The 23067-nt window shown below is 44.2% G+C and overlaps 1 protein-coding gene across 1 annotated transcript; it reads left to right on the top strand.

Moving 5' to 3' along the window:
• Nucleotides 1-3672: 3672 nt before the first annotated feature.
• Nucleotides 3673-20684, top strand: LOC125540783 (putative disease resistance protein At1g50180). Its single transcript, XM_087539486.1, has 3 exons — nucleotides 3673-3969; nucleotides 14846-15060; nucleotides 18344-20684. Exons 1-3 carry the CDS (start codon nucleotides 3718-3720, stop codon nucleotides 20448-20450), a joined length of 2574 nt encoding a protein of 857 aa, XP_087395612.1. The 5' UTR covers nucleotides 3673-3717; the 3' UTR covers nucleotides 20451-20684.
• Nucleotides 20685-23067: the final 2383 nt, after the last annotated feature.

The raw sequence follows: 23067 nt of genomic DNA on the forward strand, positions 1-23067 counted from the left end.
AACAAGCAGTCCTTGTACTGTACTATAATAAAAAGACAACCGAACACACATGCTGCACAAATGAGATGACTCTTTAAGTAAAGAAGCAAGGCCTTAATATTTCAATTTATATGAATGAATGCGGATTTCCAAAACCAGATGGTTAGCTTTAGAAACTAGCAATATATGCAAATACGTTACTATTGTTTAAATATGAAACACAAGTTAATCAATTTCACTTAATAACTGTATGATACATGTTGTTAGCATGACGCATGAGGACAGACTGAAGGCCTACTATACAATAGGGTAAAGAAAGAACCTCATGCATTGAACTCTAGGATACAGTTTTACTCATTTTTAGCTGAGATGGCTTGCATTGTCATGCTCAAATGGTCCTAAATTAACCATTTGGAGTCAACTGTATCATCATTTGCACAATCAAAATCCATCCCAAGCAAGGGAAACATCACAATTTAGGTCAATTTATTGCTCTTCAAAAGGTTAAATTCGTTGCTTTTGAAAGTAACAACTACTAACATAATGGGAGGGGCGTTTCGGCTTTGGGGTCCAAATGCATCCTATAACCTGGACGTCCAATTGGTCTATGGGATCTGTGCCAGCATTTATTCAGTGTGATATACAGAATTGTTGGATCTGGAATACAGGGGATGCAGGCGTACATATGTAGCATACTGGAGAGACGCTGCAGACGGGAAACGAACGACGTCACTAGTTTAGTCATAAAGGTGGGCCAATTGGATCTTGGCAAAGCATCGACCTGCAGCTCCACCTGGAAGGATACGAAGTGAATGCGGCTCACCAACCAATTTGCTGATCCAAATTGAAAAAAAGCAATTTGCCGACCAAAGCGTCATGCAGTGGAAACAATTGAAACACTGAAGCGGCCAAAAGTAAAGATATGGAAGTAGTTTCCGGCGGTGCGACAGTTTTCAGTCGATCCGGTGGACAAGTAACTCTCCAGGATCAGATGCTTTATTTTGAATGACAGGTATGTCGATTCGGAAGCTCGGTTGCCTTGCATTCAGGTTGCCAATCTTATTAGATGAGGTCGAAAGTGTAGCAGTGGTGGTGGACTGCAAGATGATGCAGAGAGGAATACAAGGTCATTCGCGAATGGATTGCACGGAGCAGGTGTTGCGGTGGCGGAGCCTTGGTTAGGAGATTCCGTGGGCAGCTTGTCAAGGCAGCTTCATGAATGTTGCCATGCAGTTGACACGGCGAGTGTAGGGGATGGAGATCTACGGCGTGCTGGCATACAGTGAGAGCTAAGTAGACAATGGGTATGTCATGGAGGAAGATGCATGACAATGGGTACTCCCCCAAACTTAGGCTTTTGGCCTAAATTAGTCTATGGCCATGGCTGGCCTGGTGGATATTCAAAGTTGTAGCTAGGGTCGTACTGAGATGCAGCAGCTACTGCCTGACGAGCTGCAGCTTGGAGGCGAGCTGCCTCCATCCTCCTCTCGTACTCGTTCGCCTCCCCCCTGATTATAACATATCTCCTTTTTGTCTGAAAGTCAAAGAAAGTAGGAGCAGGGAGGGCAACATGGACGGTGCGCCGTCTATCAAAGATTAGTCGGTACTGGAGGAATTGTTCATTCCTCTCAACAAACTGGTGTCGAACCATAGCATCATAATCTACACGAGTTGCATAAATTCCACCAAACAAATCTCCACTTATACTATTGTGATGCAACCTTCGTGCAACAGTGGCCCCCAAATTATATTATTTATTACCTAATACCGCATTCTTGAGGACACTAAGATCTAGAACGCACATGTGACAAGCCTCATCTTTACTGTTAATGCATCTATCAATGAAGAGAGCAAAATAATGTATGGAAGGGAAATGAATGCTCCGTATGGTAGCTTGTGTGATTTCCCTAGATTCCCCCATGGTAATACTAGTAAGAACGTCTTTATATTTAGATTTGCAAGGTTCACTAATATTGCCCCACTGCGGGAGTTACAAGCAATATTAAATTCTTCTAGGTCCATGGTATATGATTTATCATAAATATCAAATAAAATAGTGTGAGAATTGCGCAAGGATGTAAATTTAAACCTTCTCACAAAGGAATCAGTTAGATAGCGGCATTGCCGACATTTATCTGACACGAAGCTCTCAAGATCAGCGTTATGCACATACGCGTCAAATTCATCCTTAATGCGTGCCTGAACCATGAACTCCTCTGACGACCATTCACAAGGCCGCACTTGATCCTCCATCGGTGGTTCATCGTCCTGCTCACGTATCGCGAGCCTTGAGCCTTTAGTGACTCAAAATAAAAGTGAATCAAACTCAACAAGATTGATAGCAACTACTCCTACAAATGCCTAGAGGCCATATCATGCATTAAAACTACTTTTGACCACATAAATTTGACATGCAAGCTCAAGAACAGGGTCACCTAAGCAGCAAAAATTTGCAACAAATAAAGCACTAGAAAAAATTAATTGGACCATTGGATGAGTCACATATCAAAGAACAATCCCCCAAAGCAGTTTTGTGAATGAAGCTTTGAGCAAAGAGATCAAAAATGGCAGCAAGATGAGCTAGAATACGTGTTTGAGCTGTGGCATGATTTTTTTGTAGAGGAAGACGAAGTGTGTGGGTGCAGGAATAAGTGGAGGGGACATACATGGGGTCCACGAGGCAGGGGGCGCGCCCTAGGGCCCTCGTGGTCAGGTGGTGTGACCCCCTGGTGTGTTCTCAGCGCCAATAATTTTTAAATATTTTAGAAAAAATCATATTTTATTTTCAAGACATTTATTTTCGGAGTATTTTTTATTGTAATGATAAATCAGAAAAAAGCAGAAAATACTATTTTTTTCTTTATTTAATCTAAATAACAGAAAGTAAAAGGAGGGTAGAGAGAGTTGTGTTTTCTAACTTCATCCATCTCATACTCATCAAAAGGAATCCACTAATAAGGTTGGTCAAGTCTTGTTAACAAACTCTTTCCGGATAACATGAAACCAGAGAATTTTCAAATAACACTAAGTTATCTCAATGGGGATATGCATGTCCCCAATAATAAAATATCATATTTCTTTTTAACAATAGGAAGAGAAAATTCAAAATCTCCAATAATGCATTCTTCTCATCATGATTTGCTCCATTTCTCCCCTTGTTGTCCAAATTGGGGTCGGGTCATCTCCCTCCTCTATGCTCGTGGGTTTAATTAGAACCCCGGGATATCTTCCCCCGGCAACCAAATTAGCCCCAAATGTTTTTCTGATCCTTCTTTTCATGACATGCATGCATGTTAAAGATTTATTTTTATAAAGTCCTTCTTTTCGCCTTAAATGGTGATTATTGCAGCTTAATTTAATTGCTAGCCTGCAGGTAGCTTTTGCCAATTAGTGGCTTCTGTTTAGTAGGACTTTGGGCGCTGGGGACCGTTGGTTGGGGTGCTTTGATGATTTCATGAAGCTTGCGTGCGTCTGGTCTGGTTCGTTGCTTGGGGTTGGACCTGAAGAATAAAGATGGATTTGTCGCGCTGCAAAAGTGGCTCGAAAGACAAACCATCCAGCGTGCCGAATGTCCAGGTAGAAAGAAAAGAATGCGTACGTACGTGTTTCTTGGAAGCTGACGGAGAGGATCCAATAGCATATATATACGGGACGGTCATACGACGGACACACACCAGACAAATACGACGTAAGAAGGCGTGCGAGCACTTGTTTAGCGGAGAGAGAGAGAGAATAATCATGGCGGAGACGGCGATCGCGGCGGTGCTTTCCAAGTTCGGGGAGCTGGCGGCGAGCGAGGCCAAGGTGCTGCTTCGGGTGGGCGATGACATGATGCTACTGCGCGACCGCCTGGAGTGGCTGCAAGCTTTCATCCGAGACGCAGACCGGAAGCGCCGGGCCGGCACCGACCAGTTTACCCGCGTGTGGGTGCGCCAGACGCGTGACGTCGCCTTCGAAGCCGAGGACGCGCTCGACGAATTCTTTTACGAGGTTAGGGTTGCCTACCGTCTGCTATTTGCCATTTTTTTCAGAATGCTTATGCTAATTTTTAATTAGTGCCTGCATTGTCATCATCATCATCTCTCTCTAAAACAGTAAATATGTGTTTAACTATTAGTTTTGCTTGACTAGACGATGAAAATGTGATATAGTTTAAAATATGGTCTTTTTTTTAACACAATACACACTACCTCTATGAGTACCTTCAAGAATACGTGCATACACTCACCCATATGAGCACACACATACACCCTACCTTTATGAGTACCTTCAAGAGACTGAGCCGGTATATCATCGTGAGATTTACAAAGTCATCATAAACGCCTCGTCGTCGATGAAATATGCTGGGGTAAAATGGCTGCATATCCCTTAGTTTAGCCCCTGTAGATCCTTGAGTTGTTACTACTCTGTATTACTAGTACATTACAACAAGCCCACGTTTAACTTCCATGCATGTGTGTGTAATGCGCTGGATCTGCTGAAGCCCAACACAAAGCCCAGTTTTTAGCTATAGACACAGGCCACCATGGTGAAGCGTGCCCTAGCGTCCGCGGCTGAAGCCGTTCAGATCGATCATCCAATCCGCGCCTGCCGTCGCTGGCTGCGATGCTAATCGCCAGCAGCCGATCGCTGCTACGTCACCATCGCTAATCGCCATCAGCTACTAGCATCCGTGACTGACGACATCGCCGCACTGCCATGCTAGCCAGTCCAGTCATCTCTCCCTGTGTCGATCCTCCCGCATGACGATCAGTGTGCCATGCCATCGAGCCCAAGACTCCATCGATCACCTTATACTTCAAACGCTCAAGTCTGAAGGTACCGCATGGTTATTTTTCTCATAGATTGCATAACGTATAGTTTAATCAACTGGCTAACTTGCATCTGTATGTAAGACAGTTGATTAATTTACAAACTAGATGTGTGTTTCATTCATCTAAGATGATTTCTGAAATAATAGTTTGCTATGCTGAAAAATATATAACTGCAAAAGTTCACCCTAATGAGATTATCTTATTTTTTCGATCAGCTTGGTAGCTAGTTATAGAGCTAAATATAATCCCACTGTTTAATTTTCATTCGCAAAAAAAATCCCATTGAAATGATGCCATTTTGTACATTGCAAAAAATATAATGCTATTTTTATCTCAATGGTATAGTCGGTAATGATATATTATGACATTTATCTTTGAAATTTTCTTCCAATACAAAACCACACACACTTAGAAGTGTTTGAGGAAAAAAATTCAGTATGTACGATCCTTATCTCCTCCACCCCCTCATTCTCAAATCCCGACTCTGCCTCTGTCTCCTCCCACTAAAAGCACATCGTCGAAAATGGTTTGATAAATATCATAGTTAAGGGTGTAAATGGAGTGGATGTACCTCTGGACCGCTCGACCACCGAATATATTCGGATCAGGTAGGATCGGATCTATCAAATGGCTGTCTGGTCCAGAACGGATTAGCTAGGATACTCGTTTACACCCCAAATAATCATAGTAACAAAAGTTTATGTGAATTTTAATTCTCTACCACTTAAAATTCGCAAGCCAGTAAATATATTGGACGCGCATACAGCGCGAATGTACACCGGACGGTACAGCTCATCGGCGCGAGCACCCCTGTCCACCCGATGCCACGTCAGCTAGCGCGTCGTTACGCAACAGGCCCCTCATGTTCTAGCGATGAGCTAAGAAAGCCCACCAGACTTATTTTGTTCTCTCCTCACTTGGATGACTTTTCATGTCTTCGCTCTTTTTTTAAGGCTATGTCAGGGAATTCGGTAAAACACAAAATCAACTCAGCATTTTCAACAGTTTCTATGTTAGCTTGTTGATAAAATATGTCATGTCATCAACCAACACCTTAACATACAACAATTTTAATGGGTTGTATCTAGTTTACCCAATAGAACGTGAGATAATAAATAAGATACTCTCTCATTCTATATTGAAACTTGTGTAAGGGGTGTTGGTTCATATACATACAACCTTCCTCCTTTTCCTCATTTATTGTACGACACACCATCAAAAATCTTATATGGCAAAGTCTATCAATAACTATCTTACAACCATTAAAGATGCCCTAAGCGCGAGCCATCACCTTCTTCCTCAAAGGCGCCTCCCCTCCTAATTCTTATGAGAGAAAACATACCAATGCCAATGGCAATCTCCTAGGTCACCGCTAGGCACTTACATATGACCTCCAAAAAATAGCACTAAAATCTGAAAAAAAAATAAAGGAATACCAATCTTTCCCGCATGAAAAGCTATACACCAGAGTTATCCATGCCATATTTAGAGCCTGTTTGAAACTGCTTTGCTCTAACCTTGTACTAACCATCACGACTCTCTCTAATAGAGTTATCCATGCCATATTCAGCGTACACACACACACACCTGACGCATGTATGAGACGGGCGAAGCCCTAACCTTGCTGCTCCTGCGATCGTGCAGCCGCCGGCTCGCTGCGACGGTGCTCCAGCCGGTAATCGGAGCCTTGCCGTCGTCCGTCCCTCTCGACCTTGCACAACGAGATGCCCTCACAAAAAATAAAAAACCAGATGCCACGGCACAACCCCATTTACATTGTACTAACTCCTTAATTCTACTTGACACCAAGATATGCCATATAAGTCATCTATAGGGCTTTTTTCTTCACAATTTTTTATTTGTTTGCAATTTCTATGTTAGAAACCATGTTGATCTCATCTATTTACGAGTATATTTTACCGATTTAGGTGATCAGATACAGTTCAGCTGTTCAAACAATTCTTTTATGTGATAAACTTTAGCTTGCAACTTTCTACTTACAAATAAAATAGGGGAGTGCAGTTTTTTGTAGCTGGAGCTTCACGGTACCCTATATCTTGACCGTTCAGTATGGCATCCACTGCATAGGGATATGTGCATAGTGTTAAAAACCTGCAGCGGTGTCAGTGAAATTAGTGCTTGATTCTCATTCCTATGACCGGCCCTGCCTCTCTCTGTCCAACACTACACCCACGTGAAATTCTGACAACACCTCTCTCTCACGCACAAAGATTCTTTACATGCAAATGAAATCTGCATGCATACAGTCTCTCGCTCACTTCCAGAGCAAAGACTTTTCTCTTGACAAATCGTGTCTCTCATTTATGTAAAAAAAGCTCACTAACACAAACGCTATCTCTCTTTTAGAAAAGTGTTCTTTCTCACAGTATTTTATTTTCAAAAGTTCTTTCTCACCGTCACAACGTTGTCTCTCTTCAATCCAATTTTTTTACTTGTGGAATGCCCACACAGCTTCTCTCAATCACTAAAAAACTTACTACATTTTTTTCTCTAGGATTTGTCTCTTTATTTCTGTCTGCCGGGTCAGCTGCGGAATGATGCACCGTTCCATCCTTTTTTAATCGCTGGCAAACAGCGCAAAGCAACCAGCTGTGGCAGGCTAGTGCCAGAACCTAGCATACGACAAACAGACCAGCCGCTCCAGCAGGCGCTCGTGCTTTGTGTTACTGTTTACGTAGACAGGACAACTCCTCCTAATGATAAAACAGCGAACAGATGCATGGCCTGAACTGCACATATCACAAGGCAAGCTGAGGGTCCAGATAGAAGGTGTTGTGGAGCTCGAGCTATGAAAGAACTTTACGTAAAATAGCGTAGTCTGGACTGAAAGACTCCAATTTAATTCAGATTATCTATTACTATATCGTTGTATCCTAGCACACTTCAACTAGAGCCCCAATTGTCCAGTTTTAGTTTATAAGGACGTTTGCCTTATTGTTTCATAAATATGACCATACATTCTTGCTCCTCGTTTCATTTTCACTTGCAAGAACATTAAAGTTTCGAAGTAGACCCCTGCGGCACTTCCTCCCTACCGCAATTGCCCAGATCTTATCTTTCTCCCCTCCTCCCCACCCTCTCACTTGCCATTACTGGCATCACCCTCCGGGGGAAGCCTAGAGGGATTCAGTAGTGGTGGACCTTTATTTCCTTTGCCCAAAGGGCCGCTAGCTGGCAATTTGGTGGCCATGGCGATGGTGGTGTTTCGGTCGTCTGACATTGGCTTAGTTACTTTTTCTTACTTCCTTTGTCGGATTTTGGCCTAGCTAGTTTCCTTTTTCTAGATCGGCCAACTTTGTTTTTATTTTCCTATCTATTTCAAATAGCAGTAGTACACTGCTTGCCTTAAAAAAAATATTGCCCCCTCTCATATTTTTTCCTGGGTCCGCCCCTGAACCTCTACAGCAACACTAATGTTGCATCTGCATAAAAATTAGTTGCCATGTCCACTAAGCAATGGTTGCCACATATTATGCATACTACGGGTATATCCCCATGGCAGATTGATGAAATTTTTGTCATAGACTGGTCCCAATCACCTAATGGCAACATTAATCTGACATCTACATAATTAGTTAATACGTGAACTAAGCAGAAAGTTGCCACACGGTATACACTAAGAAGTTATCTGTGGCAGATTAGCAACAAAGTTGCCGTAGTGTGGTCTAAACCCCTCATGGCAATACTAAGTCTCGCGGCTGCATTCGTTTTGATGTGGATTACCAGATGCAACATGTTGCTACCCACATAGATCCTGCATGTTTTATCACAATTCTTAGACAAATGGGGAAAAATCAGTCCAGAACTTTATACATATAACATGCAAAAGTTGCCATATAATGTCTGTTTTAACAGGTATATATCCGAGTGGAATATGCAACATGAACTCAGCTACACACCACAGAGACCCCAAAAATTGCCACGCGGGTACCCACAACTAAGCATGATTAAGTTGGTGTGACGACCCCACAACTGACCATGTAGGCAACCCAAAAAATGTTCAGCTACGTGGTGTCGTAACATGCAAATTTTTAAAAAGTAACCATTGTTGTGCTACACTTGGTTTCCACCAACAAAACGATGCAATTGTCAGGGGGACATACGTAGTAAACATGGAAACCCAAAAAGCTGCCACAACTTGCAATGAAAAGTAACCATGTTATTTGTACCTAGGTTGCCATCTATGAAAGAGAGTAACTAATCTCTTCAAATATAAGTTACCATCAACCAAATGATGAAAAATTCATACACACTTCTTGCCATATCTATATAAAAAAGCCATTGTGCCATTTATACTAAAATAACCACGAACAAACATTATAATTTGCATGAAAAAGTGTAAGTAAAAGTACCATCCTATTAACATAGAAGTAACCACATACAAAGAACTATGATTTACTTAATGGGTGGTTGACAAAAATTGTCATGTCATTTATATAGAAGTAACCACATACACAAAGTACAGTTACCTTTTTCAGGTCTGTGCCTATAGGGGAAACTGCCTTCTATGTCTTCTCCATGGCTGATTACCTGGAAAGTCAGAGAGATAATTTGAGCCAATGAGGATGGAGATCATGCAAAGAAAGAGTAGTGCGACATAGAAAATTTTCCATTGAAATGTATTAAAAGTTGCCATGTGGTCTGAAGAAATGCTACCATCTAGGGGTATAATAAGATGCCATCCTAGAAACAGACCTATCCAATATCCACTACACTGTACACATTTTCGTAAGTTTCCAATTAACATGTGATTAAATTGCCAAGTTTGCACATATAATACTAACCAGGATATGCAAGTTACCATATATACAGCCTGCAGAATTAAGTTGCCAGGTTCACATACACAAAAACTAACCAAGTTGCCATCAAAATGGCATATCATATAATGTTCTCAAGGTTAGGTACCATGGCAAACATAAGCTCATGAAACTATAAAAAAATTCTATAGTTGCCGCGTCCACTAAAGTAAATTTGCCATAGTGTGCAGTATAGTTATGCCATGATAGATTAGCAAAAAACTGCCGTAGTCTGGTCTAAAACTCTAATGGCACATAATTAGTTACCCGCGTCCAGTAAGCACAAAATAGCGACAAAAAGTATATAGTAGAGCCATACATGACATACTAGCCACCATGGCAACATCTCTCATCCACATTAGTTGGTTCTACATTTACAGATGCCACATGTCATTAATACATAGATCATGCATGTTTTATCACTAAAAAGGACGCAGCATATTCACTGGTTGCATGGCAAAAACCATAGAAAAAACAGGGCCCAATCTACTGACCACGCGGTCTCCAAGTTGCGAATCTTAGAACACACAATTAACCTTGTCGACACACCTTATAAATTATAAATTCAAAAAAATCCACACACAAAGAAAAACACATTAAATTATCACTAAGGTCCAACATGAGTTACCCCCTACCCCCTCCATTGGGAATTTGAATCACGTCACTTCTCCCTTTCACATGCACAAAATAAAGCAAACTCTTTGAACATATGTGAAATGTATAGACTTGAAGGAACTTTTACCTTATAGGTAGAATCACCAGTAACCTCATATCTCATATCCCCGCCGACACATCGGAGTATGCGTACTGGCGTGGAAATCCGAAAGACTGTCAGCCTGAAGAGAAAACGGAAAGAAGACAAACCATTCAGAATAAGAAGCCCATACATCGAGATTTTTTTATTGTCTATTAACTGAATCACAGGTCAATATGTTGTTAAATTAGTGTGCTCAGTAAACCATAGCAGATTGAGGCATGACGAAGAAGTTAAAGAAGCGGGAACATAGGGCACAGAAGGAAACGGAGCTCATTAGACCTGAACTGCAAGTAATCTGATGAAGCACGCCTTGTTGTAAAGATGAGCAAGCACCAGATACTGCTGATCATTATAGCAAACAGAATAAAACATATGAGCATCAGAGGCAGCAAGAACACATATAACAAAACAACATGAACACATCTGGCAGCCCCCACCCGACAACCACCGCTTGCGCTGCCCCAGACCCCCTTGCCGTGAGCAGAATTTCCCCGAGGTAGACCCTTGTTGGAATAATCCAAACATGTCTAAGTAACATTAGGTTTGCTAGTTTGGTTAATTGTGAACATGATCAAACCGGTCGGGTAATTAACGAGACAAGTTTAGGTAGTAATCTACGTGCTGGAGTAGTACCTATTGGAATCGGCTTGCATGTCGTCCGTTAGTAGTAGGAGTCCAATGTGGAGTCGGTCCATGTGGTAATCATGAAGGTGTCTAGTACTAGCTAGTCCAGTTGAGTCCGTGTAGGTCTAGGTGTTGTGTCCTGTACGACTAGGATTGTGTCTAGTCGGTTGGATGCAGCACACATATATATACACAAAGAGGGCTAGCTATTGTAACAGCGTGGAGAAAACTAGAAAATCAATAAAGAGGAGAAGAACAAGGCACGACACGTGCCTTTGGCCATCAATTTTCTGTGCGTGTGTGTTCGTGTGATTTGATGTGATCGATCCTGTGGGCGAATTTCCAACAATTGGTATCTAGAGCAAGGTTTGAGTGAAGCTGCGCTTGCCCCGGGGTGGCGACCCTGCTAGCGCCTCGGGGCGGGCAATAGAGTCGTTGTTGTAGCGACGAAGAGGAGCGGGTGATACAGTCGCTGGTGTACCGACAACGAGGAGTGGGCGATATGGTCGCTGGAATGCAGCGACGAGAAGGAGCAGGCACTTGTCGTTCGAGCGGCGACAAGGAGGATCGGGCAGTTGTCGTTCGGCGGAGGGGCGATAAGAAGGCGGTGAGGTACTGTCGCAAGTGAGGCGACAAGTGATTGTCGTTCGGCGAAACGACCTGGAGGGAGACGACATGCTATCATCGGCAAGGTGGTGGAAAGAGATCGTTGATGGGAGCGGTGGTGCCGAGGTGCGGTGCCGGAAACTCATCAAGATCGTAGTTGGTGGGAGCGAGGAAGAGGCGACAAAGTTGTGAGTTGTTGTCAAGGTGTGCACATAAGTTCTTGTAAGGTGCGTCCAAGAGCTCAGGTGTGTGAGTCTTCTGCTGCAGTTAAGATGCGTCACTGGCGGAGGAGAATTGCGAGCGAGAGCGGGTGGAAAAAGGAATTTGTGCCTTGCGTTTCTGTTCGTGGTCGTGGAGTTCCAGTGAGTTCATATACGGTGGAGATGAGTTGCACGTATATGACGAGTTGTGTTGTTGCTGGATAGGAGGTGTCATTTGCTAAGTTGCGTCACCAACGGCAAAGGAAAAAGATGTGACGGGTGAATAGATGTGTCTCCCTGTGTGCAAGAAACCGATAAGAAGATGAAGATCAACGTGTAGATGGACGCACACCAGTTAAGTTGAGTTCCTGCATGAGGCTATCGTTTAGTCTGCATGTAGCACGCTAAGATGCGGCAGCGTGGCTGGTAGTCCGGGTAATCGTTGGTTTTAGTTTTCAAATCGGCACGAAAGTATGATGGTAATGATGTGATGGCCATCATTGCAAGAAGAGAGAAGGTGTGGTCTGGTAAGTCGCGTCACCGGAGGCAATCGACGGGACAAAGATGAACATATGGTCCCCTGCGTGTCTTGTCGTGCAAAGAGCCGAGTGTTTGGATTAGGGGGTGAATGTTGGAATAATCCAAACATGTCTAAGTAACATTAGGTTTGCTAGTTTGGTTAATTGTGAACATGATCAAACCGGCCGGGTAATTAACGAGACAAGTTTAGGTAGCAATCTACGTGCTGGAGTAGTACCTATTGGAATCGGCTTGCACGTCGTCCGTTAGTAGTAGGAGTCCAATGTGGAGTCGGTCCATGTGGTAATCATGAAGGCGTCTAGTACTAGCTAGTCCAGTTGAGTCCGTGTAGGTCTAGGTGTTGTGTCCTGTACGACTAGGATTGTGTCTAGTCGGTTGGATGCAGCACACATATATATACACAGAGAGGGCTAGCTATTGTAACAGCATGGAGAAAACCAGAAAATCAATAAAAAGGAGAAGAACAAGGCACGACACGTGCCTTTGGCCATCAATTTTCTGTGCGTGTGTGTTCGTGTAATTTGATGTGATCGATCCTGTGGGCGAATTTCCAACAATTGGTATCTAGAGCAAGGTTCGAGTGAAGCTGCGCTTGCCCCGGGGTGGCGACCCTGCTAGCGCCTCGGGGCGGGCAATAGAGTCGTTGTTGTAGCGACGAAGAGGAGCGGGTGATACAGTCGCTGGTGTACCGACAACGAGGAGTGGGCGATATGGTCGCTGGAATGCAGCGACGAGAAGGAGCAGGCACTTGTCGTTCGAGCGGCGACAAGGAGGATCGGGCAGTTGTCGTTCGGCGGAGGGGCGATAAGAAGGCGGTGAGGTACTGTCGCAAGTGAGGCGACAAATGATTGTCGTTCGGCGAAACGACCTGGAGGGAGACGGCATGCTATCATCGGCAAGGTGGTGGAAAGAGATCGTTGATGGGAGCGGTGATGCCGAGGTGCGGTGCCGGAAACTCATCAAGATCGTAGTTGGTGGGAGCGAGGAAGAGGCGACAAAGTTGTGAGTTGTTGTCAAGGTGTGCACATAAGTTCTTGTAAGGTGCGTCCAAGAGCTCAGGTGTGTGAGTCTTCTGCTGCAGTTAAGATGCGTCACTGGCGGAGGAGAATTGCGAGCGAGAGCGGGCGGAAAAAGGAATTTGTGCCTTGCGTTTCTGTTCGTGGTCGTGGAGTTCCAGCGAGTTCATATACGATGGAGATGAGTTGCAGGTATATGACGAGTTGTGTTGTTGCTAGATAGGAGGTGTCGTTTGCTAAGTTGCGTCACCAACGGCAAAGGAAAAAGATGTGACGAGTGAATAGATGTGTCTCCCTGTGTGCAAGAAACCGATAAGAAGATGAAGATCAACGTGTAGATGGACGCACACCAGTTAAGTTGAGTTTCTGCATGAGGCTATGCGTTAAGTCTGCATGTAGCACGCTAAGATGCGGCAGCGTGGCTGGTAGTCCGGGTAATCGTTGGTTTTAGTTTTCAAGTCGGCACAAAAGTATGATGGTGATGATGTGATGGCCATCATTGTAAGAAGAGAGAAGTTGTGGTCCGATAAATCGCGTCACCGGAGGCAATCGACGGGACAAAGATGAACATGTGGTCGTCTGCGTGTCTTGTCGTGCAATGAGCCGAGTGTTTGGATTAGGGGGTGAATGTTGGAATAATCCAAACATGTCTAAGTAACATTAGGTTTGCTAGTTTGGTTAATTGTGAACATGATCAAACCGGCCGGGTAATTAACGAGACAAGTTTAGGTAGTAATCTACGTGCTGGAGTAGTACCTATTGGAATCGGCTTGCATGTCGTCCGTTAGTAGTAGGAGTCCAATGTGGAGTCGGTCCATGTGGTAATCATGAAGGCGTCTAGTACTAGCTAGTCCAGTTGAGTCCGTATAGGTCTAGGTGTTGTGTCCTGTACGACCAGGATTGTGTCTAGTCGGTTGGATGCAGCACACATATATATACACAGAGATGGCTAGCTATTGTAACAGCGTGGAGAAAACCAGAAAATCATTAAAGATGAGAAGAACAAGGCATGACACGTGCCTTTGGCCATCAATTTTCTGTGCATGTGTGTTCGTGTGATTTGATGTGATCGATCCTGTGGACGAATTTTCAATAACCCTGTGGTGATGGTGCATGGTTCCCTCCGACCACCGGCCGGGAATAGGAAGAGGCGTCCATGGCCGCAACGGTGGGAGAGAGGGCATGGCGAGATGAGAATGAGAGCAACACTGCTGGGTGGTGAATTTTCTGGAATGAGAGTAGTCTCGTCGTCTCACTGTTGACCCCGTCAAAGATAGCCATGCTGGAGCTGACGTGTGTGCGAGACAAAACAGCAGCCATGCTGCCGGAAAACGGTCACGCGATGAGTGATGCGGATTGGGTCGCGCAGGCGCACATCAAAGGGAACATTCGCTCATTATAAAATCCAAATATATTAGGAACTACAAAAGTTTCATTTTTTCTGATAATGGACTGTTTGTAACTCCTACAAGATTTTTCTCCTTGATAACAGGTTGATCTAAAAAGCCAGGGTTATCGAGGTCGAAAAATGTGGCGCAAATACTTGACTGGTTGCTGTACCCAAATCATCATTCGACATGGGTTGTCTGGCCAAATAAAAAGAATCAATAGACGACTCCAAAAAATCTCGGAGAACCAAAAGGAATACAAGATCGAGCACAGACCATTAGTGACATTAACATCTTCCACTACCGCCACTTCGTCATGGTATGCGACCCCTATGCCTATCCTATAGTTTTCAATTATAATTGTTGTATTTTTCTATAGAACAATGCTAGCTACACATACCATCCTTTTAGTCACGATTCTATTACTACACAAGTATCACCCACTGATCAGAACCATCATGTGGGGTCAGGGAGAGGGAGATTAGGATGTTATCTCATCGTATCAAAATCTTAGGAAAAACATTGCATGCACCGTGATTTCATTCTCTATAGGAACACATGGCACATGCCCGTCACCCAAGGGTAACCCATTGGTCATAATCTCAATAGTGCAACACAAAGGAAATAAGGAAATAGCAGCTTTATAGTAGTCGCAACTTCCGTCAAGTGGATGGCCTAAGGTTCATCCATTCATGGGAGTTGTAGGTTGAAAGTATTCAGCTCTGAAGCAACCCTGCAATTGAGAGACAAGTAGTCTCTTGTGTCCCCAGCACACCTATAACACAGATTTTTAATTGCCGAGATGCACTAGTTCGGTGAAGAGATTGATAATTTGTATGATTGATTGATAATTTGGATGGCAGAAATATTTTTGTAGTTTTGTAATAAATAAAAACATCCAAGTAACATGTTACAAAAGTGAGTGAAATGGGGTTTTAATGCATGGCAACAAGCCCTAGGGTTCATAGGTTCACTAGTGGCAACTCTCAACATTGACAACTTCATAAACATACATGATATGACCTCACAAGTGTGGTAAAGCATCACACCAAAGTTCCCTTTTTTATTGGATGAAAATAGGATGAGATCTCGTAGGTGTGGTAAAGCAATCACACCTCAACGTTGTCTTCCTAATCTTAATATATTAAGCACACCCCAATGTGACCTCAGGCAGCCCCAGAAATTATACAAGGAAATCACGATATGATCTTTATCTTTCTATTCTTAATCGATAGAGTCACCCTAATGTCACCTCGGGCGTCTACGGAAATTATACTAGATATGAATTATATGATTTCATGATTCCCAAAAGTTCACTGCACAACATGAACAAGATTCAATCCAATACAAAGAAAACTCATCATCAGAGATACATCATATAGTTCAACTCTATTAACAATACCCAAGATCACAATCAAGATCAGAAACTCACATGATCAGGGGAGAAGGAGAGAGGACACACTGCAAGTTTATTTACTAGAGTCAAAGAAGCACGTGCGCTGGTCGCTAGAAGTAAGTCGTCAGTGGAAGATCATCACCCATGCGAGCAAGCCTTTTCCTCTCTAATCCTCACCCTAAGAGAGATCTGCTACGATGGATAGCACTGGAGAAAGGTGTGATAGCTCCCGGGTCCCTAGCTAGGCACCCTCTATGAACAGTAAATTCAAAAAAATAGTAAAGAAAATAAAAAAATCTGAAACTTTGTAACATGAAAGATGGTCAAACTTTGTAGGCTATTGCAAGTTTTCATGCTAAAATATCATGTAGAGAAAGTTGTATGAACTAATTTCAGATTTCACTAAAAAAAGTGCTCAAAACTTCAAGCACTGAAATCTTTTTTGTGTGTAGTGCTCCTCGAATAGTTTTTTTGGCATGAAAACTTGCAAGCACCTTCAAAGTTTGATCATATTTGGTGTTGCAAAGTTTCAGTTTTTTTTCTGTTTGTTTGATTTTACTGTTCATAGAGGGTGCCTGGGCATCCGGGAGCTGAAAAACCACTATCATAGCACTGCCATTTTATAAAAAGGGACTCCAGCGCCAGAGCGGCTATTTCCACTAAGCTATGGGTGCTATTTCACATATGTCGATGATAGCGTCTTGTGCAGTGTCACTTTTATATAACGAGTGTATTGTGCAGTCTTACACGTTGTCATAATAGTGACGCCAATACAAAAGAGCACTATACTACAATTGTTCATAGAAAAACTTAGAACAAATTCAATGATACCACTTTACTACAATTGTTCAAAGAAAAAAATTGTAAAAGAATTACCACTATTGTAACAAATACTAAATAGCATAAAGTGTTCATAGAAAAAACCTATATATGTACATACCTTAGGGGTTTGAGTGACCATTGTGCAGTAGCGGCCGCCAGAGGAGCGGCATGGTGGAGGAGGCGCATGGCGGTAGAGCAAGTGCACCATTGTGGGCCTGGCTCTGGTGAAGAAGTAGTGGTGGAGGACATGGTGGACGAGATGTTGGCGAGCAAGCATGTGATGGCAGAGGAGGACCCCAATGGCAGAGGAGGCGCGCCATCATAGGTCTAGATCTGTTGATGATGAACCCCATGCGCCGGCATGTGAGTGGAGGAGGCCATGATGGTTGATGAGGTGACCATGGGCTAGGAAATGAGGAGCGACAGAGGAAGGGTGGAGTGGGGATTGATCCGGCATTTGAGGCAGTGAAGGCAATGGATCTGGTGCCATTGAGCTAGGAACCAGTGACGTGGTGGGCTTCGGTTGCAGAGGAGGCGGGGGAGCAGGGGTGTTAGGGTTCTGGCCGCGGGGAAACTGAAATGGATAGGCACCAACCTGAGCTTAAACCGGGGGGGGGGGGGGGGGGTCAGCACATCGCTATCATGTCATGCGGAAACCTGTCAACGGAAGCTTCACCGTGTGATTTACAAATGAACTGAGAGCGATACGCCCTTGCCGTCAGATTTTTTATGGAACCGTTGGTGACGTGGTTCCCTTTGAAAACAGACGCCAATAGGTCCTTCAACGGTGCGATAGGGGTATTTCTAGTAGTGTCAGGGACCGCCGTTAAATTAATGGAACTAAAGATAGCATGCCTCTACTTGAAAAAAAGAAACAGAAGAAGAATATTATTTTTAAGTTTTCCTTTGTCTCTAGATGGTTACATATCCAAGCTCTAATACAACTTTTCGTGGGAATAATTGATTTGTGGATAATTACACAAACTAGAATATCTCATTAATAAGTCTGTATTTATATATCTTCTGCCAAATGAAGCCACGACTACTAGTTTGCCTATAAATAAAAGGCGTAGAACCTTATTTTACTGTAAACTAGCAAGTGTAATATGAATAAGAAGATAAATCTTGGACTGCATTTGTGTCCTTGTTTGCCTGCCTGCATAAGATTAGTAATCTTCTTAATTGTGGGACTAGTATGAAAGTACCCATCACCAAGCTATTTTTATACAGCAAATCTAGATATTTTTGGGAAACGTCAGAGAAGACCACTGTAGAACTCGTGGTGTGCCGTACTACATCGATCTAACATGCTTCTTCAGTAAGAATTTTATAAAGGCAATTGAACGACACTTGGGCATTAATAATAAAGGTACTCAATGAACAGGCGGGATGATTATACGAACGCCGTGCGTTTTGACAAAGATATCAAGACAATTGAGAAAATGCTGCTTCGTAAAGATCACCCACAACCAATGTTGATCTCCATACTTGGGGAGAGTGGTGTGGGAAAGAGAACACTCGCAAGTATTATCTCGGATAATATGAAGGCGATTAATCATTTTGAAATTCTAGCTGAGACTGCTGGGTACAACATGCCCACCACAGAAGCTCTCCTTCAAAAAATCCACTACCAGATAGCACATCAAGGGACACGAGGACGTCAGCCAGATGACGAAGAAGGCATTGATATCACTGTCACTGACAAGATTCGTCGCCTCCTGGAGAAAAAGAGGTACCTGGTGATTATTGGTGACATATCCTCCAAAACTATGCTCAACTGTTTGTGGGCGTGCCTGCCAGATGACAATAATGGCAGCAGGGTGGTGCTCATATTGGATACCGAGAATGAAGAAGTCGCATCATATGCTAATGCCATGAACAAAAATGGCATCAACGGAATCCACCAGTTGAACCGCTTGGATGAAGAAAGAAGTGGACAGTTGTTCTGTTCGAGGGTCTTGAGGAAACGAGAATACAACGAAAATGATGAATACATGAGCATATACGACAGATTCATGTTCCGCTGGAGGAAAGAACCGTCCAACGAAGAGGGAAACATGAGGAAGTACCACAAGATCGTTTACGATATAACAGGGGGTTACCCTCTGGCTATAGTGGTTCTGGCCGGATTACTCCGATTCAAGGAGAAGCCGGGACAGTGGGAAGCACTGCTGCAACAGCTCAATTCTGCTTCTGCATCAGGAATGGAAGAAGCACAGGGCAACGAGATAACTGGAGCTGGACTGCACAACAAGTGGGAGATGAGCCCTACAACAGCTAACCTGTCCACAGGAACAACGATTGAAAGGGTCTTCTGGGCAAGCTTTGAAGACCTTCCCAATGATCTCAAGTCATGCCTCCTCTACTTCGCCGCTTTCCCCAAGAATAGCGCTCATTATGCCGATGAGTTGGTGCGGATGTGGATGGCCGAGGGATTCATCAAGCCACAGAAGGGCAAGACTATGGAGGAGCTCGGTGACAACTACCTCAAGGAACTGGTGGTGAGATGCCTTGTCCAGATTGAAGACATGAATGAGGTTGGTGGCATTAATAAGGTCATGGTTCACAGAAGCTTCCATGGGTTCCTGCATTCAGAGGCTCACGAGGCTGGCTTCATTGAGGTTCATGACAAACATGACATCTTTGTTCCACCATCGGTGCGCCGACTCTCTTACCACAGTCTCAACGGCAGATATACCACATTCACCAACAAGTTCCCTAAGCTGCGTTCCTTCTTGTGCCAAGTCAGTGTGTTAGACCAGGACCAGGATGCCAACAAGGATTGGTATGATCTCAAGTTTCTGCGTGGGTCCAAGTTCCTGCGTGTAATCTCCAGTAAGGGATTGAGGCTTGATAGTTTGCCCGATGAGATTGGTGACCTGGTCCACTTGCGGTACCTGCGTGTTCAATGCCTGGACCTGCAGGAGCTCCCATCAAGCATTAAGAGACTGCTCAATCTGCAGACACTGGACTTAAGGGGTACTCAAGTCAACAAGATTGACGCATGCTTCTGGAAGATTAAGACGCTGCGACATGTGTTTGCAGACAAGCTCATGCTTCCAGCGTCCATCACAGAAGAACTGAACGAGCTGCAGACGCTACATGGTGTAAAGCCTGACAACGAAGGAGAATGGAATCAACATAATTGCCCACTGCTTAAGATGACCAAACTCCGGTCATTGAACCTGTGTGGGTTCAAGCATGACAAGCATGGGGCTGCACTGGAGGGTGCCCTCACAAAGATGCATCTCCTTGGCCGCTTGAAGCTGCAAGGTGATGTGATTCCTTCATGCGTCTTCACTGCACACAGCCTACGATACCTTCAGATGCTAGTCCTTAGTGGCACTATCAAATGGGCTGAGGTTGCATCAGATGTTCGCAAGGTCCGACCGAACCTCGTTCAGCTCATAGTGTTCAAGAGTAGGAGTGAGGAGGTGCCCCATCACATCAAGGACCAACTGCAGGAGATGCTAGAGGTAATCGATGAATAGAACTGGATTATGCCTTCTCATCTCATCTACAAACTCATGTTGCCAGTTCAATAAATTGGTTTGGTGCCTTACAAACAAGAAGAAAGTTGCGGTAGAGCTGAATGGTACACTACATAAGGTGAAGGAAAATGTGTCTTTGTTTGTCACTCGTGTCTCCAAATGTCTTTAGTTCGTGAAACAATGTAGTATTGTACCGTGTTACTATGTCATAGTTGCTTCCAATCTCTATTTATTTATGCCTTGTTGTTGTTGTTGTTGTTGTTGTTGTTGTTGTTGTTGGTGTTGTTGTTGTTGTTGGTGTTGTTGTAACTGCAAACCATTATGTGTGTCAAATAAAAGCAACAAAAAAATTCATTCACATTCAAACCGTGGGGTAAGTTTATATACCATATCTGGCTAAGAGAGAGAGAGAGAGAGAGAGGATAGCCCTAAGAGCAACTCCAATAGCCCCTGTAAAAAACTTCCTGTAAAAGTCATTTTACGGGATGACCGTATAACTTAGGGGAAATTTCTAACACATACTTTCCTTAGTTCCCGTAAAAAAATCCTATGTCCTATTAAACGATGATGGGGCCCGTAAGCCAGTGACACGGTGTTGGGAGGCATGGTGACAGTGCCCGGAGAGGTGAGGCCGAGTAGGGGAGGCGCGGCGACGGCGGCCGGCCTGGCGGTGGCAGCCGAGTGCCGTGGTGGCTGGTCTCGCGGCGTGGCGGAGTGACCTACGTACAAGTCAGCGGCGCTTGAACTGGCAGCCGTCCTCGCGGCGGCGCAACCACGCGGCATGGCGGGGCAGTGGAGGCGTGGCGGCGCGACGGCAGAGGCGCAGCAGCTGTCCGACGGCGGTCCGGGGCTTCTCACGTGATGTTTCAGGCGGTTACCCGCCTGCCAAAATTATATGGGAAGGTCATCTTTACGTAAACATGAGGGACGAGGGAGGTGATTACACAGGTTCCCATAAAAAAGTTCATGAGAGCTGTTGGAGGCTTTTTCCCGCCCCAAATTCCCTTAAACAGTAGTTTTTTGGGGATAAGGGAGCTTTTGGAGTTGCTCTAAGTAAGTTTATGGAAAGTTGCAGCATTGTTCTAAAAAATTGCAAATATGTTTTGTTGTATTGAGCATTTGTGTATTTCCCACTGGAGGGGCTAGGCTGCTAGGAAGTAGATGTTGTTGGGGGAAAGGTCTCAAATTTGATTGCTCAGTTTCAGTGGGATAGCAAAGCCAACTCCTCACAGCAAAAACCCTGCATTCACTACAAGAGAGCATACCATTAGGAGGAACATATGCTATACACCGGGCACTGGATCTTCCGCTGACGTTGTGGTGGCCCCAGTGATGTTGGAGGGCGTCGGTGTCGGGGAGGAGGCCGATAGTGACGGGGTGACCACACAGGGGGCGCGCCGGAGACCCGGCGGCACCACCCCATGAGGGTGGCGGCTTCGGGAAGGCCAGATCAGCACGGGAAACCCAGTGGCACCACCCTGGGAGGGCAACGGCATCCAGAACGAGGTAGTAGCATCGAGGATCGAGGAGACGACAAGGCGGAGGGGATTTGGGAGGAGGACAGGAGGAGCAGGGGAGGCGGTGGTGGATATGTTTACAGGCATGAATGGCCGCACTTATAAGGTGCGGCCATCTCAACCGTGAACTGACAGGCCACAATGACGACCCGTCTATGGTGCCCATGGCCCGTCGGCTGTGGACAAAGAGGCCCGTCAGTGGTCAGCAGGGTTTTGGGTACCGGGCAGAAAATTAGGATACTGTCCGGTATCCGCGTTTCTCGCTACCCCATGAGAAAGTTGCGTACCGAGCAAAAAAATTGAATTTTATGAAATTCACCGGCAACAGTATGGTCAAGTAGGACAGGTAAGGTGCAGTGGTTTGGTTGTAAAATGATTGTCCCATCTCCACGAACCTGTTGGTTCCTTCTTCGAGTCCCGGTATTTCCATCTTTGCTGGGTTTTTTTTGGGTTAACCAACTGTTAAATAAAAATTCACAAACACAGTTGGAGAATCGGTCCCACCACCACGCATAGGTTGAGGACGGACGGTGAGAACCTACCACTGCGCCAACAACGAGTTCGCAAACTACTTGAGCTTAGAACTAATATATTCCTAGTTTACAAAATTTTGAATTCAAATTGCGTTTAAAAATTCAAACGGTATTTCCTCGAAATTTCACGGTAACCACGGTATACGCGTTTCTCGCCCACCCTCGGTATTTTCTTGGGATTCAGTAGCCAAAACGTTGGTGGTCAGACCACTGGCAGGCCAAGTAAAATGAGCCCGTTTGTGATGTACCTCTTATGTTTTGTGTTTTGGTTTCTAAGGTAATTGATGGTTGGTTTAGGGTCGAAGATTTAGGTGTTTAGTGTTTTTGTTTGAACATATTGTTTGGGTCCTATACGTTTTTCGTTGGGTCTTGTATATACAAAACTTAGGCGATCTGTCTAGTTAATATCAAGGGAAAACATACCGCGCTACAGCAAAATAGCGCTGACCTCAAAATACGCTATTAGCGTGTTATATTGCGCTATAGCGTGTTATTAGCGACGTGTTCTACACTTATATATTTAGCGAGGCAATTTTCACTATACTATAGCGTGCTATTAGTAACGCT

The sequence above is a fragment of the Triticum urartu genome, chromosome 2A, assembly GCF_056163025.1.
Source record: "Triticum urartu cultivar PI428250 chromosome 2A, HENAU_Tu73, whole genome shotgun sequence".
In the NCBI taxonomy this organism is placed as follows: domain Eukaryota; kingdom Viridiplantae; phylum Streptophyta; class Magnoliopsida; order Poales; family Poaceae; genus Triticum; species Triticum urartu.

What these genes read in the sequence shown, in the direction of transcription:
- LOC125540783 (XM_087539486.1), top strand. Translation starts at nt 3,718, where the DNA reads ATGGCGGAGACGGCGATCGCGGCGGTGCTTTCCAAGTTCGGGGAGCTG. An exon ending in TCGACGAATTCTTTTACGAG is followed by an intron (nt 3,970 to 14,845) that starts GTTAGGGTTGCC and finishes CCTTGATAACAG; the next exon opens with GTTGATCTAAAAAGCCAGGG. An exon ending in ACTACCGCCACTTCGTCATG is followed by an intron (nt 15,061 to 18,343) that starts GTATGCGACCCC and finishes CTCAATGAACAG; the next exon opens with GCGGGATGATTATACGAACG.